General features: G+C 33.0%; 1 protein-coding gene across 5 annotated transcripts in view; it reads right to left on the reverse strand.

The window, feature by feature from the left end:
• ROBO1 (roundabout guidance receptor 1) overlaps positions 1-13,627 on the reverse strand; it is a 1,297,074-nt gene that overhangs the window by 135,597 nt on the left and 1,147,850 nt on the right. For all 5 annotated transcript variants that reach the window (XM_072621629.1, XM_072621631.1, XM_072621627.1 and 2 more), the window contains 3 exons: positions 8,447-8,567; positions 2,785-2,923; positions 1,851-1,978 (listed from right to left, as the gene is read on the reverse strand). In XM_072621629.1, the coding sequence (XP_072477730.1) occupies positions 1,851-1,978; positions 2,785-2,923; positions 8,447-8,567 (388 nt within the window). The remainder of the gene's footprint in view (positions 1-1,850; positions 1,979-2,784; positions 2,924-8,446; positions 8,568-13,627) is intronic.

Raw genomic sequence — 13,627 nt, forward strand, 5'->3', positions numbered from 1 at the left:
AAAAATTGAAACTAATGATCATAATGTAAGGAAATATTTTTCTTCTTTTATCTAAGTATGAAAGCTCACAAGACTCTTAAAAAAAGCCCACAATGGAAGTATTCCCTTAAAAGTCACCTTTTTCTTCTTAATAGCCTTAGAGGAGAGGGTATATTCAGAACACTTAACAGCATGAAATGTTTCCAATGTTAAGATGCACAGAAACAAGCTAAGTAATTCATGGACAAGGCCCTTGAATACTGATCTTATACAAAAAGAAATGGTTGTTCATCAGTAAAATGTCTTTAACGCCATCATCCCCCACACTGCACCCCAGAATTCCATAATGACAAGGAGAGAAATAAACAGAAGGACAATCAGAGCTGGAGGGATAACAAGAAAAGGTTCTTATGACATCATTCCTTGCCTGAGGGAAAGGAAAGAAGGGATTATCTGAATGATAACCATCTGGATCATGTCGACAAAGGCAGTGAAGAGAATGTGCACATGCATGTACAGTACTTCACTGAATTTCACTAAAGTTTTTGCCATAGGAAAAAAATAGCAACAGCAGCAAAACCACAGTTGTATACGAGTTCATCATTTATCAAAATGAAAACCAAATTAAGAGTTCTATTTATCTACTGCAGAGTGCAAACTCTGTGTCAGCTGCAAGAAATTAGTAGGAAAAATTCACTTTGGCAACTAATTTCTTTACCCTTTTAAAATGTCCTTATAGTAAATTCAAAATCTTCTCTGGAGGATTTATGGGAAAATATGGGCAAAAATTGTATAGAATGGGGCACTGAAGGGTTTCACTCTACATGTATGGAGGACAGCGCTTCCTCAATGAAATCATGGATTCATAGTATGAAAGTATACTATGTGGTCCAGGTTTATAAATGTCACTGGAATCCTTACATTCCTCTCAGAATGCTCCAGACTTTGTACAGGGGATAGGGTTTAACTTTGATGAATGCTATAACCATAACCACAAATAGGTAAAATTTGATTAAGACTGTGGTTTTTTCTTCCCTGAGGGGCCCCCAAGAGCCTTTCCCATAATAAACAAAAGCTCTTTGTAGGGTCCTCAAAAATTTTAAGAGCATAATGGTTTGAGAATCATTTCACTGCATCATTTTGCACCTGAAATCAGATGACCTGAGTTTGAAGTCTGCTACTTATTAACTTTATGATAAACTACTTAAGCTCTCAGGTCTAGTAGAATGAGGGAACTGGAAGAGATACTACTTAAACTTTTTGGTCTCAGGACTCATTTAGACTCATAAAAATTACCAAGGACATCCACTACCCCAAAAAAGGTTTTCTTTGTACGTGTTTTATCAATTCATATTTAGCATATTAGAATTAAAACAACTTAGCATTATCATGAACACATTTTGGACCTCCCTCATGCACTCTATAAAAGAGTCTCTGGGGGCCCCAGGGGCACCCGGATCACAGTTTGAGAACTGCTGTACTAGATGATTGCTTTAGAGACCATTCCAAATCTAATTCACATAATCTTCTCATGATGATGGTTTGGTTACTCCTTTCAACTGTCAAAAATCATAGCTTTTCTATATCTTGGTCTTCAGGCATTGCATGATTAAAAAAAAGAAAAGAAAATCACTTTGTGATCAATAGTGATGAACCTCTTCAAACTTAGCAAGGCAGGTCCTCATATAAAAGACATCAAATCTGCAGTGAGGGCATACTTAGAGCCTTTTTGAGCTTTGCAAAACCTTCCAGGACTTGCAGGTCCAGGTCCTGGCCTTTAAAAATGCAGAGAAACCTCTTTCGTAAGGCAACAGAAGATTTTTTAAAGTACTCTCTGATCAAAACAAAAGAATACAAAACAAACAGCCCACCTTGAACTGTGAGAGTTGCAGATGCTTCAGCTTTCCCAACCATATTTTCTGCAACACATGTGTATGATCCCATATCTCCTGCCACTACCTTCCGGATTTTCAATGTATGATCATCTCGGATTTCATATCTTAGGTACATATAAAACAGAAAAAAAAGTCGGGAGTTTTTTACATAGAATCTGACTACTACTTACATAGCTATAAACGTAAACACACCAACATACCATTTTTTGCTCTGATCTGACTTTAAAGCAAAAAGTGAAACAGTCTGTAATGTTGAACAGTTAAGCTAAAATAATCACTGTATAATTTTACAGGCCTCAGAACCTTCGGAATACTATTGCCAAGAAAAACATATTATTTTAAAATGCTCCTGTCTTATATAATAGGAACTCCCAATTATCTAGGTGTGTCTTATTCACAAACCTTAGAAAGCAGTCCTATCTGTGGCACCTATCTGCTTCACTCTGACTTCATTCCTCAAGATAGGGAATCTTGTCATGAGGAATTAAGCACCAATCTCTAACCAGTTAATGGAAATAGTCAAATGCCAAAGAACTTGTATCCTACTACTGCAGCTGATGATGTTCCTTTTGGGGAAAAGAGAAATCTATCTGCTACCTGGGTCAGTTATTTCTGACTTTAAAATAATCATGTAGAATAAGAAAATAATGTAAATCCACCTTATTTCAGTAGAAAAGTAAAGTTTTCTATTCTTGATTTTCCCAAACTATCCATCATCACCTGAGCTAGAGTTTCCATGGCTCTAAACCAGCTGATTTGGTTGAATTTTGTGAAGAGTAACTCTATTACTTGTGTTTTGATAATTCTTATAAAATAAGATTATAATAAAACTGAAAATTGTTAGCTAGATATTTTATTACTAGATATTTTAATATTATTAACCAGAATATTAACTATGTTGACATGATACCTGGATTTGGGAAGCTCTCCATCATCTTTTCTCCATCTTACTGTAGGTACAGGGTCACCTCGGGCCTCACATTTAAATTCTGCACTGTCATCCACAGTTACCGCCAAGTTACTAGGTCTCTTCACAAATGATGGTCTCTCTAAAATTAAATACACAATGTTTAATATAAAAGATACATGACAGTGAGACAAAGTTAAACTTTTATTTGTAATAAATTTTATTATTTCAATGATGCCATTAAAATGAAAATGGTTACTTTCTGAAATGCATTTATGTAAAGTGTATGTGACAAAAATATGATGGTTGATTATGACTTAACAACAGTGGTGCTCTCTAGGATTTGCTGGGTACACAGTATTTGGACTTTCTAGGATCCTCTTCCCCATTCTTCTTTTTCTCTGTTAGAAGAAAATGTTTCACCTCCCCTATGATACCATTTAAGTCAAACAATGTCAAATTCAAAATTACAATGACAGTCCTTCAGTTAATCAACTGTCCTTTTTTTTCCCCATTCAGATAATACTTAACTCAAGTTATTATTGATCACAACCCCATTTCTTTGGTTCTGTTAAATATAATGCTACGACACCTACAGTCTTTTAGTGTAGAAGCTGCCAGGTTTTCTGAAATCCTGATTATATCTCTGTAGCAGTATTTACATTTTTTTTCTGGTTGCTTATAATGTTTTCTCTTTAACCTGGGAGTCTTAAAACTTGGTTATGGCATTACTATAAGTTTTCTTCCTGGGAATTCTTTCAGGGGAATGGTAGATTTTTTTTTCTATTTCTACTTTACTCTCTTATCCTAGAACTTCAAGGCAATTTCCCTTAATAATTTCTTATTATATTGAATCAAGATTCTTTTTCTGAACATAACTTTCAGGTAGTCCAACAATTCTTACACTGTCACTTCTCAATCTGTTCTCCAGATCAGTTGGTGAGATGCTTTAGATGATCCTCTTTTTTTTCTAGTTTAATTATTTATTATTCAATTCCTCTTGCCTGATACTAATTTTCAAGGAGTTATTTTCTTCTTTAAGATTCTGGAGCTCTCTCTCTTAATTGGTTGATTTTCTTTTCATAATTTTCTCGGATTGCTTTTGGTTTTTTCCTAATTTTTCTTTGATCTCTCACATGATTTTCAAATTCCTTTTTAAGCTATGCCAAGAACTCTTTTTGGATTTGTGACAATTTGATGTTACTTTCTGTGACAGAAGTTTTTGCCTCATTATGTTTCACTGAACATGAGCCAAGATCATCTTCTACACCGTATTATCTATGATCAGGTTATTTTTCTTTTATTTTTCACTTTCATTTTTATTTTATCTTATTTTATAGCAGCTTATTTTTTTTTAAAAAATCACATGATTATATCAATAGATACAGAAAAGGCTTTTGATAAAGTACAACACACATTTCTATTAAAAAAAACAACAAAAATATTTAAAAGCATAAATATAATTGGATTTTTCCTTTAACTGATAAAAATCATTTACCTAAAACCATGAGCAAGCATTATTTGTAACGGGGATAAGCTAGAAGCCTTCCCAGCAAGAATAAGTGTGGAACAAGGATACCCACTGTCACCAATATTATTCAATATTGTATTGGAAATCCTAGCAATAAGAGAAGAAAGAAAAATAGAAGGAATAAAAATAGGGAATGAGGTCATAAAACTCTCACTTTTTGCAAATGGTATGATGATATACTTGGAAAATTCCAAAGACAACTAAAAAGTTAGTTGAAACTATTAATAATTTTAGCAAAGTAACAGGATATAAAGTAAATCCCTAAAAATCATCAGCATTTCTACATGTCACAAACAAAACCCTGCAAGAAGAGATAGTTAAGAGATACCTCATTTAAAACAACTCCAGACAGGATAAGATACCTGGGAGTAAACCTGACAAAACAAACCCAGCAACTGTATAAATAGAATTACAAAAAAACAACAACTTTTTATACAAATAAAATCAGATTTAAATAGCCAGAGAAATATTAAGTGTTCATGGGTAAACACAATCAATATAATAAAAATTACAATTTTACCTAAACTAATTTATATATTCAATGTCATCTGAATTAAATTACAAAAAAAAATTCTGAAGGAGAAAAATAACAAAATTTTTATGGAAGAACAAAAAGTAAACGATATCAAAGAAACTATTGAAAAAAATGTAAAGGAAGGAGGAGGTTTGGCAGTATCATATCTTAAACTATATTTCAAGCAGTAATTATTAAAAGTATCAGGTACTGGCTAAGAAATAGATCAATGTAGATTGATCTATTCATCTAAAAAGGAGATCAGTGGAACAGAGTAGACATAATTTACAGCAGCAAATAAATATAGTAACCTTGCATTTGAGAAGCACAAAGACAAGATTTTGGGATAAAATTCACTGTCTGGTAAAAGTTGTTGGGAAAGCTGGAAAGCAGCATGACAGAGAATAAGCATAGACCAATATCTTGCACCATTTACCAAGATAAGGCAAAACAGATACATGACCTAGATAAAGAGGTATTTTTACAAGAAAATTGGAAGAATATGGAATACATTACCTATCAGACTTAGAGATAGGCAAACAATTGATGAATAAACAAGAAAACAGAGTGAGGTATAAAATGGATAATTTCAGTTACATTAAATTAAAAAAAAAAAAAACTTGTACAAATAAAACAAATGTAGCCAAGATCAGAAGAAAAGCAGAAAATTTTGGGGAAAATTATAGACAGCTTCTCAAATAAAGGTCTCATCTCAAATATATAAAGAACTCTAAAAGCACTATAAGAATGTAAGTCATTGACTAGCTGAAAAAATGGCCAAAGGATATGAACAGGCAGTTTTTAGATAAGGAAATCAAAACAATTTATCATTATTAAGAAAAAAATGCTCTAAATCATTATTGATTAGAGAAATGCAAATTAAAACAACCTTGAGGTATCATTTACACCTAATCAAACTGGCTAAAATGATTCAAGGGAAAAGTGACAGAATTCAGAGGGGAATGTGGAAACACTGAAGCACTAAGTCAGTTGTTGGTGGAATTTCAAATTGAACTAACCATTTTGGAGAGCAATCTGGAATTACGCCCAAAGGCTTATTACACTGCCTTTACCTTTGACCCAGCAGTAATAGCACTGCTAGGCCTACTTCCAATGACATTAGTGAAAAAGGGAAAGAACCTATAAGTTCTAAAATATTTATACAGGAATTTAAGGGATGCTCATCAGTCGGGAAATGGCTGAACAAGCTGTGGTATGTCATTGTGATGGAATATTACCGTGTTATAAGAACTGATGAGCTCAATGATCTTAGAAAAACATGGCTATATTTGAATGAAATAATGAAGAGCAAAACGAGCAGAAGTAGAGAACATTATTGCGGTAATATTGTTTTAAGAATAACTTTGAGTGAATAAGTCATTTTGACTACTGAATACCCAAACTGACTACAAGTGACATCCAAAGGAAGACACTATCTTCATCCAGAGAAAGAACATAGAAAGAGAAGCTTGCATAAGATGATTTTCTATACATTCATACTTGTGCCTAATGATAGCCATCTTCAGCATAGGGAGAGGGGAGGGAAGAAAAAAAGAAATCTATATGATTACTTTATTATATATTTAAAGGGAATAGCAAATTATACATAACAGATTTGCAGTTTCATGCACAACTACCTTGTTAAAAAAATTATACTATGTTACAGAAATGTTGACTTTATTCCATAAATTAAAAATAATTTTTAAAAATACAGTGATACACATGATTTTTATAATACAATGTCCTATTTTTCATAATTAAATCTTAAAATTTTCATACCAGCAATAGGAAAACCCAATATATGGCTAGATAGGGCCATGATTTTCTTTATATGAAAAAAAGAGTTGAAGAGCAACCTATGAATTTGATCAATTGAATAGGTCATAAAAATGTTTTTAATTCTTAAAACAGCAAAGCTATTCAGATAATTGTCTTCATTTTTTCTGTTTTAACCTTTTTTGTCTCAATTTGGAAAGATTTACTTCAAAGTAATTTATTAATACTGATGAATCACATCTGCTGTCACAGAGGCTGCTCTTATAGTACACACCAGTTTATAGTAAAGCATCATTAATGGAAATAGTTTTAAAATTCTTTCAAGAGGAAAAAAAAGCTATAATATTGATTCAGTATCCTAAATAACAATATTTAACTAGTTTTTCATGTAATACATCATTTGCCATAGTTTTACACTCAAATATTACATAATGAATACAAATAAGGAATGGAATATTTATCATTTGAACTGAAAATTCAGAGAAAGAACGTACTTGAAATTTTCTGTACCTGTAGTTTCCTACATACAATATTCCAAATAGGGTTAAATTAAATTGATAAAACTACTAGGATAACAAGATTTTATATAGTATGGTTAAGGAACAAATTATTTGATATGAATGAATCTGCCACATAGCTGAAGTTCACTCCTTTGGAGGCCAAAACCTTTATTTTAATCAAAATTCAAAAACAGATCTCTGTGGGGTGCATATTGATTGAGGAAACCTCAGATGAGCATTATTTATGTTTTACTGTATTTTTATTTATTTAGTTAAACATTTTAATCTGGCTCAACAGGAATTTGATGCCTCTGATCTATAATCTAATACTGCATACTGGTTTGACTTTGCAAACACAGTTACACATTTTCTTGATATCCCAAGACGATTGCCGTATGAGACAATGGGTAGCATTCTAGACTCAGTATCAGAAGAACCCAATTTGACTACTTCTTCAAGCACTTACTAACTTTGTGAACTTAGGCAAATGATTTAACTTTTCTGAGACCCAGTTTCCTCTTCTGTAAAATAGGAACAATTGAAGACTTTGAAGGATTGTTTTGAGCTTTCAAGTGATGCATGTAAAACATTTTGCAAACTATCAAGCATTATATAAATTCAGATTATTATTATTGTCTGCAACACTGATTATATTACATCATAATAATGTTCTAAAGGGCTCTTATTGCAAATTTTCTCAGAAATGAGCGATATGCTGGTTTGATTTGTCTTAATTGTGCCTTCTGACAGGATTCTACTGTCTTGAAGAACAGGGCTGAGAAATAACAGTGTCCTAAGAAAGAATAGAGCACTGACAACCACAACAAAAAACTAATTCAAATGCTATTTCTAGAAAAGGGTGAAAATCAGAAAGAGTTAAAAGATTTTTAAATGACTTCATGAACAGGCTCGGTGACAGCTATCTCAACCAATCAGAAGTCTTTGTCATTTATCTGTTTTAGTGATTTTCCAGATATAAGATTACCAAATATTGAAGTATATTTAAATGAGATATTAACATCTTTTAATTAAAATCATAGGTTCTATTTTGTACAAAATCAATAGACTAGATATATTAAGTAAACTATTAAGTCCTTTCTCTTACACACTGTTACTCATTGGGAATATTTATGTTACTATCTCTATTAATGGTTTTGACATGGTGATATTGACAATAATTGATTTGAATACATGTGGTTATACTCTCTACCTGTGGGACATCAAGCTACATAAGGAACTGTTGAAGAATATCTTTGGGATGTAATTTACTCATTCTTATAAACCTGAAAGAAGATACAATATTTGGGGGGAAAAGACATTTAGATTAGACAAAAAGTCCTTTACCTAAAACAGTAAGCTCTGCTACTTCACTCTCTCTTTCTCCCACCATATTTGTTCCAACACAAACATATTTGCCAGCATCACTCTTACGTGTATATGTAATCATGAGCTTCCCTCCTCGGATCTGAAAAAAACAAAACAAAACACAAAGAGTAATTACTTTAGCCCACAAGCTAAAGAGACAAAGTTAAAAAGACAATGGACCGAGAAGAAGCAGCGCAGCCCAGCTTTCTCCAACAAGGACTTTGAAGATATTGGAAGAGCACCAGATTAACTGGTGATCAGCAAGTTTATTCCAGGTCAATGCAGAGAGACCAACAAAGGCCTTCGAGATCTTCAGAAAGGCTCCAATCAGGAAAGCCCAATGCTGAGCTGTCTAGCACCGGAGCTACTCTATCTCAGAGTAAGGGTCTTGGAGTCTTCTGACCCAGGGCAAGACTGGTGTTTATCACCTACAGAGAGCTATTGCATCATGGAATTCAGAACAACGTTAATTTGCTACAACTGGTCTTGGAACAGGGTTAAGGAGCAAAGAAGAATGAAACTGAGGCCTATGATGTTGTATCTGGGCAGGGTATGTGGAAAAATGACAGCCTATACCTTTGTTTCTTTAGTCCTAGAGCAAGACCATAGATTCAGTCCACAGATCAGAGCTGGCCAGGGATTTGGAGAAAGGCATAAGGAAGGAGAGAGGAAAAGCTAAGACTTGTAGTTGAGTAACCAGGGCAGGGAACATTCTTGAAGCAGACACAAGCCTGCAAATATGGTGCTCAGACTCTGAATCAGAGTTTAAAAGTTGTAAATCTTAGATTGCGAGCTCAGTGATCAGACCATTTGGTGTATAAAATGTCTAACTCCCTGCCCTGAGCCTACCCTAAGATCTCTGAAGAATCTAGCATTTCTGCAGCAAGCCACACAGAAAGAAAGATCAGTACCAAACAAAGCTCCTCCATTCCCTTCTGAAATGGAGAGATCTTGGTCCTAACACAAAGTTCCAATTCAAGAAGTAAGTCTCGAAGGTTATGAGCAATAAAAAAAAACCTACTATTAAAAATATTTTTAGCTAGGGATGCCCAAAATATGAATCCAAATGGAGGTATTAACTCTACAACATTTGCAAGCAAAATCTTAAACAAAAACACAGTTTCACAACAAAGTCAACTAGAATTTCTGAAAGAAGCGAAGAGGTGGTTTTTTAAAATAATTTTTGCTTTTTAAATAATATCCATAATAGATCAAATGAGAACTCCTAAGGAAAGAAATGGGAAAGAAATGAGGAACTGTAAAGGAAAGATCTGGAACAAAGGATATAAATCCTTATCCAAGTTACAAACTACCTGAAAATTAGACTGGACCAAAGAGAAGTTAATGACTACAAAAAGTAAGAAACATGAAAATAAAATCAAGAGATTTTTAAATAAAAGAAAATATAAATTGTCTCATATAAAAATAAACCTAGCTAGAAAAAAGCCTAAAAGAGAAAAAAGATCTATGAAACACTAAACTACATCAAAGCCATCACTAAAAAAATACTCTCAACGCCCTATATCAAGAAATCACGAATAAAACTGCCCAGACCTATTAGAACCAGAGGGCAAAGTGGAAATATAAAGAATCTACTTTTTACCACCTGAAATTCCAAATTTAAAACTCCTATAAAGTAGCATGACAAAATCCTCTTTCAAGGTCAAAGAAAAATACCAGAAATGGAGTTCAAATACAGAAGGGCTTCAGTGAACATCACAAAAGATATGGCAACTATCACTAATGCAGTAGGAAAGCTTGGAGTAAAATAATCTAAAAGACAATGGATATAGCCCCATAATAAAGACTAACTTAAACAGCAAACTAAAAATAAGGGGGGATTTCCACACATTTAATATGAAAAGACCAGTGTTAAATAGAAATCATGAAATTCAAATAGAGGAGGCAAGAGAAACATAAAAACATAAATATATCTAAACAATTAGAGGATATTTTATCATTTTTAAAAGCATGATAAGAGAGAAGCAATCACTCCCTCACAGCTATAATTTCATCAATGTTCAAAGAGGTTATTTAATGAAACAGAGGCCCTATGGAGGAAAAAAATACTTAAGATTTTGATGATTTTTATAAAAGAAAAAAAGGAGACAACAGAAAATGCAAGAGAAGAAAGAAGGAAGGAGACAACTTATTCTCTCATATAATCATGATATGCAAGAAAAAGTATATAAAGAGAGGAAAAGAAAATAGAACAGCAGACATCACTAGAATCTCATTTTCATCTGAATTGATTAGGGAAGGTTAGAACACAGTCATTAAATGCTCATTAAGCAACTAGCATGTGCCATGCACTGTGCTAAATTCTGGTTGGTTGATTTTTCTTTCTTGAGGAAGACCAAAATGACATCACTGTTACAGTTAAGTTGCAGTGTGTCCAACTGTGGCTGATCAGACCAACATGAACTTGGAATGCTCTACCATATGTTGGGCACTAATAATCCATGTGAACATTTGAGGAGGATTCTCTAAATTTGTGCATCTCACATTTCTTTTAAGCTACTTCAATTCTGCTTTTCTCATACAGCACAGCACCTTCTCTGATGATGGCATGCCATGCTGGGCAGTCCTTTGCCAGTATCTCGCATGTCACACAATCAATTCCAAAGTTCTTAAGGAAGACCTTGAGAATGTCTTTGTATCATTTCCTCTGACCACCACATAAGCACTCATCCTGGGCTACAAAGAAAGTTTTTGTGCACAAAGTCTGATATAGCACTACATTCATTCAATAGAAAAACAGAAAGGAAGTGTGTGAAATTTTTTGTAAGAGGAGATTCAGAGATATATTAGTCATATATACATACATATAAATACATAAACTCTTCCTCAAAAGTATGTATGTATGTATATATATATATATATACATATACATGAATGTAATTATATATTATTGCCCCATAAGAAAAATCACAATATTTATAACAAATGTTGAAACACAAGCTTTAAATAAAATATTGGCAAAGAGGCCAGCACAAGATAACAAACTATTATTTACTATGAGAGAGCTATGTGGCTCAATATATAGAGCCCTGGGTCTACAATTAACAAGACCTGAGTTCACATCCAGCCTGGGCAAGTCATTTAACCCTGTTTGCTACACTTTCTTCATCTGCAAAATGAGCTATAGAAGGAAATGACAAACTATTCTAGTATCTTTGCCAAGAAAACCCAAAATAGGGTCACAAAGAGTAAGACATGACCGAAAGAACTGAAAAACAACAAAATATTCTATGATGAAAATGGTGAAAAACTATTTACTATGGGAATGAAATGCAGACTTAGTTCAATATTATAAACATTATAAACAAACATTATAAACTTAATGCTGTATTACTTCAGTTTCTTCCTATATAAAATGCATACAATAAGAACACCTACTTCCCAGAGTTGTTGTGAGGATAAAATGAGATATTTATAAAACACTTGGCAAATTTTAAAATGTTTTTTTTTTAACTAAATGCTATTATTAGCGATTTCATCTCCACTCAGGACTATCTTCCCTCCACCCATCAGGAAGGCAGATCCTTTTCTTTACTCCTTAGCCTATATTCCCTAAAAACAATATATATTCTTTAGTTTTGGTTTTATTTTGAAGATTTACTGTTACTGAGTATTGAGAAGCATTACTACAAGGTTAAAAATAAATAAAAATTTAGAAAGATATCTGTGTTTAATCCTGTTTCTTTATTCTACAGGCAATCTGACCTGTGTCATCCACTATTACCAGTGATGTCAGATCAATTAAACAAAAAAAATGGTATCAGCAATAAAGAAATATTTTTAGCTAGAGATGCCCAAAACACAAGAGTTGGCTTGCTGTTAAGGTTGTTTGGTGTAAGGAATTTCTAGAATCCTCTTCCCTTAACCTTTCTTTGATGCAAGTGAGAAATTAGGCTTATGTTGGAAATTTCTTCAAGGAGCTCACTAGTATAGTAGGAAAGATAAAAAATAGACAAAGAGAATGATAATGTGAAATAATATATAAGTACATGGGGTATACAAAAAGTCTTATCTGAGGTGAGAGGTGGAAGAGTAAATGTGAAGGTTATTATTGATGAGATGCTTAGGAAGGTATTCCTGGATGAGGAATCATTTAAGTTTTTCTTTAAAGTCATGCATAGGAATTCAACAGAACTAGTAGGAAACAAAGTATTTTTTGCCACTAATACAATATGTTTATTGTACAGACCAAGGAGTCATTGTAATATTTAAAGTCTAATAACTAAGAAAAAAACTTATGAAAAAACAGGCAATTGCTAAAACTTCAGGCAATGATGTAATTTCCTTAATTGACTTCTGGAAAAATTATAACATGAAGATGCAATAAATGTATTCACCATGTTTGGCAAGAAATAACCTGAAGCAATTGTGCATAAGATGGAAGTGCATTTTTACACACTGAACAAATAATAATACTAAAAGTTCCTTTTCAAAAGCAGACTTTTAAAGAAGAAATAACAAACACTACAAAAAAGCTCGGCTTCAGCGTACCAGATAATACTGATGTCTGGAAATGAGTCTTTAAAGACAATGATGCACAAGAACCAGATAATGTGCAAATGAAAATGTTCTCTCTCAAGGATTTTAAAGATATCATCTGACCTGTAGATGCTGTGAAGCAAAAATATACAGAAGACCCAAATGTTGATGGGGCATGCAAAACTGCTGTGATTTGGATAAATCTCTCTTTACCTACCAGTGTATGCATTAAAGAGAAGACAGTTCAGTCTACACTGCTAAAATATTTTAAGTGACAATAATGACATCTTCCTCTCACTAATGCACGCTTGGTATAGTAACTCAATGTTTTGGTACAGCATTAGGTACAATGTTCAACATTTTCAATTTTTTAATATTTTGCTTGATGTTATTATTGCTTTGTAATAAAAACTGAATCAGAAATAAGTTTCCTATCCATTATATATTATGTTAATAAGTAAATACAAATTTGTTTTCAAAATTCACTACATACTGCCCTATACCTTCAAACATTGTGAATGCAAACAGTATGATCTGAGCTGAGACCTCACTATGTTTTCTTTCATTTAAAATAGTAGCTGCATAGTTTTAGGTGATTCTGACTGTTGCCAATTCTTAGTAGATTTTTTTAAACCTGGAAAATTTGGATTTTGGTTATGG

The sequence above is a fragment of the Notamacropus eugenii genome, chromosome 6 (genome assembly GCF_028372415.1).
Source record: "Notamacropus eugenii isolate mMacEug1 chromosome 6, mMacEug1.pri_v2, whole genome shotgun sequence".
NCBI classification, from domain to species: Eukaryota; Metazoa; Chordata; class Mammalia; order Diprotodontia; family Macropodidae; genus Notamacropus; species Notamacropus eugenii.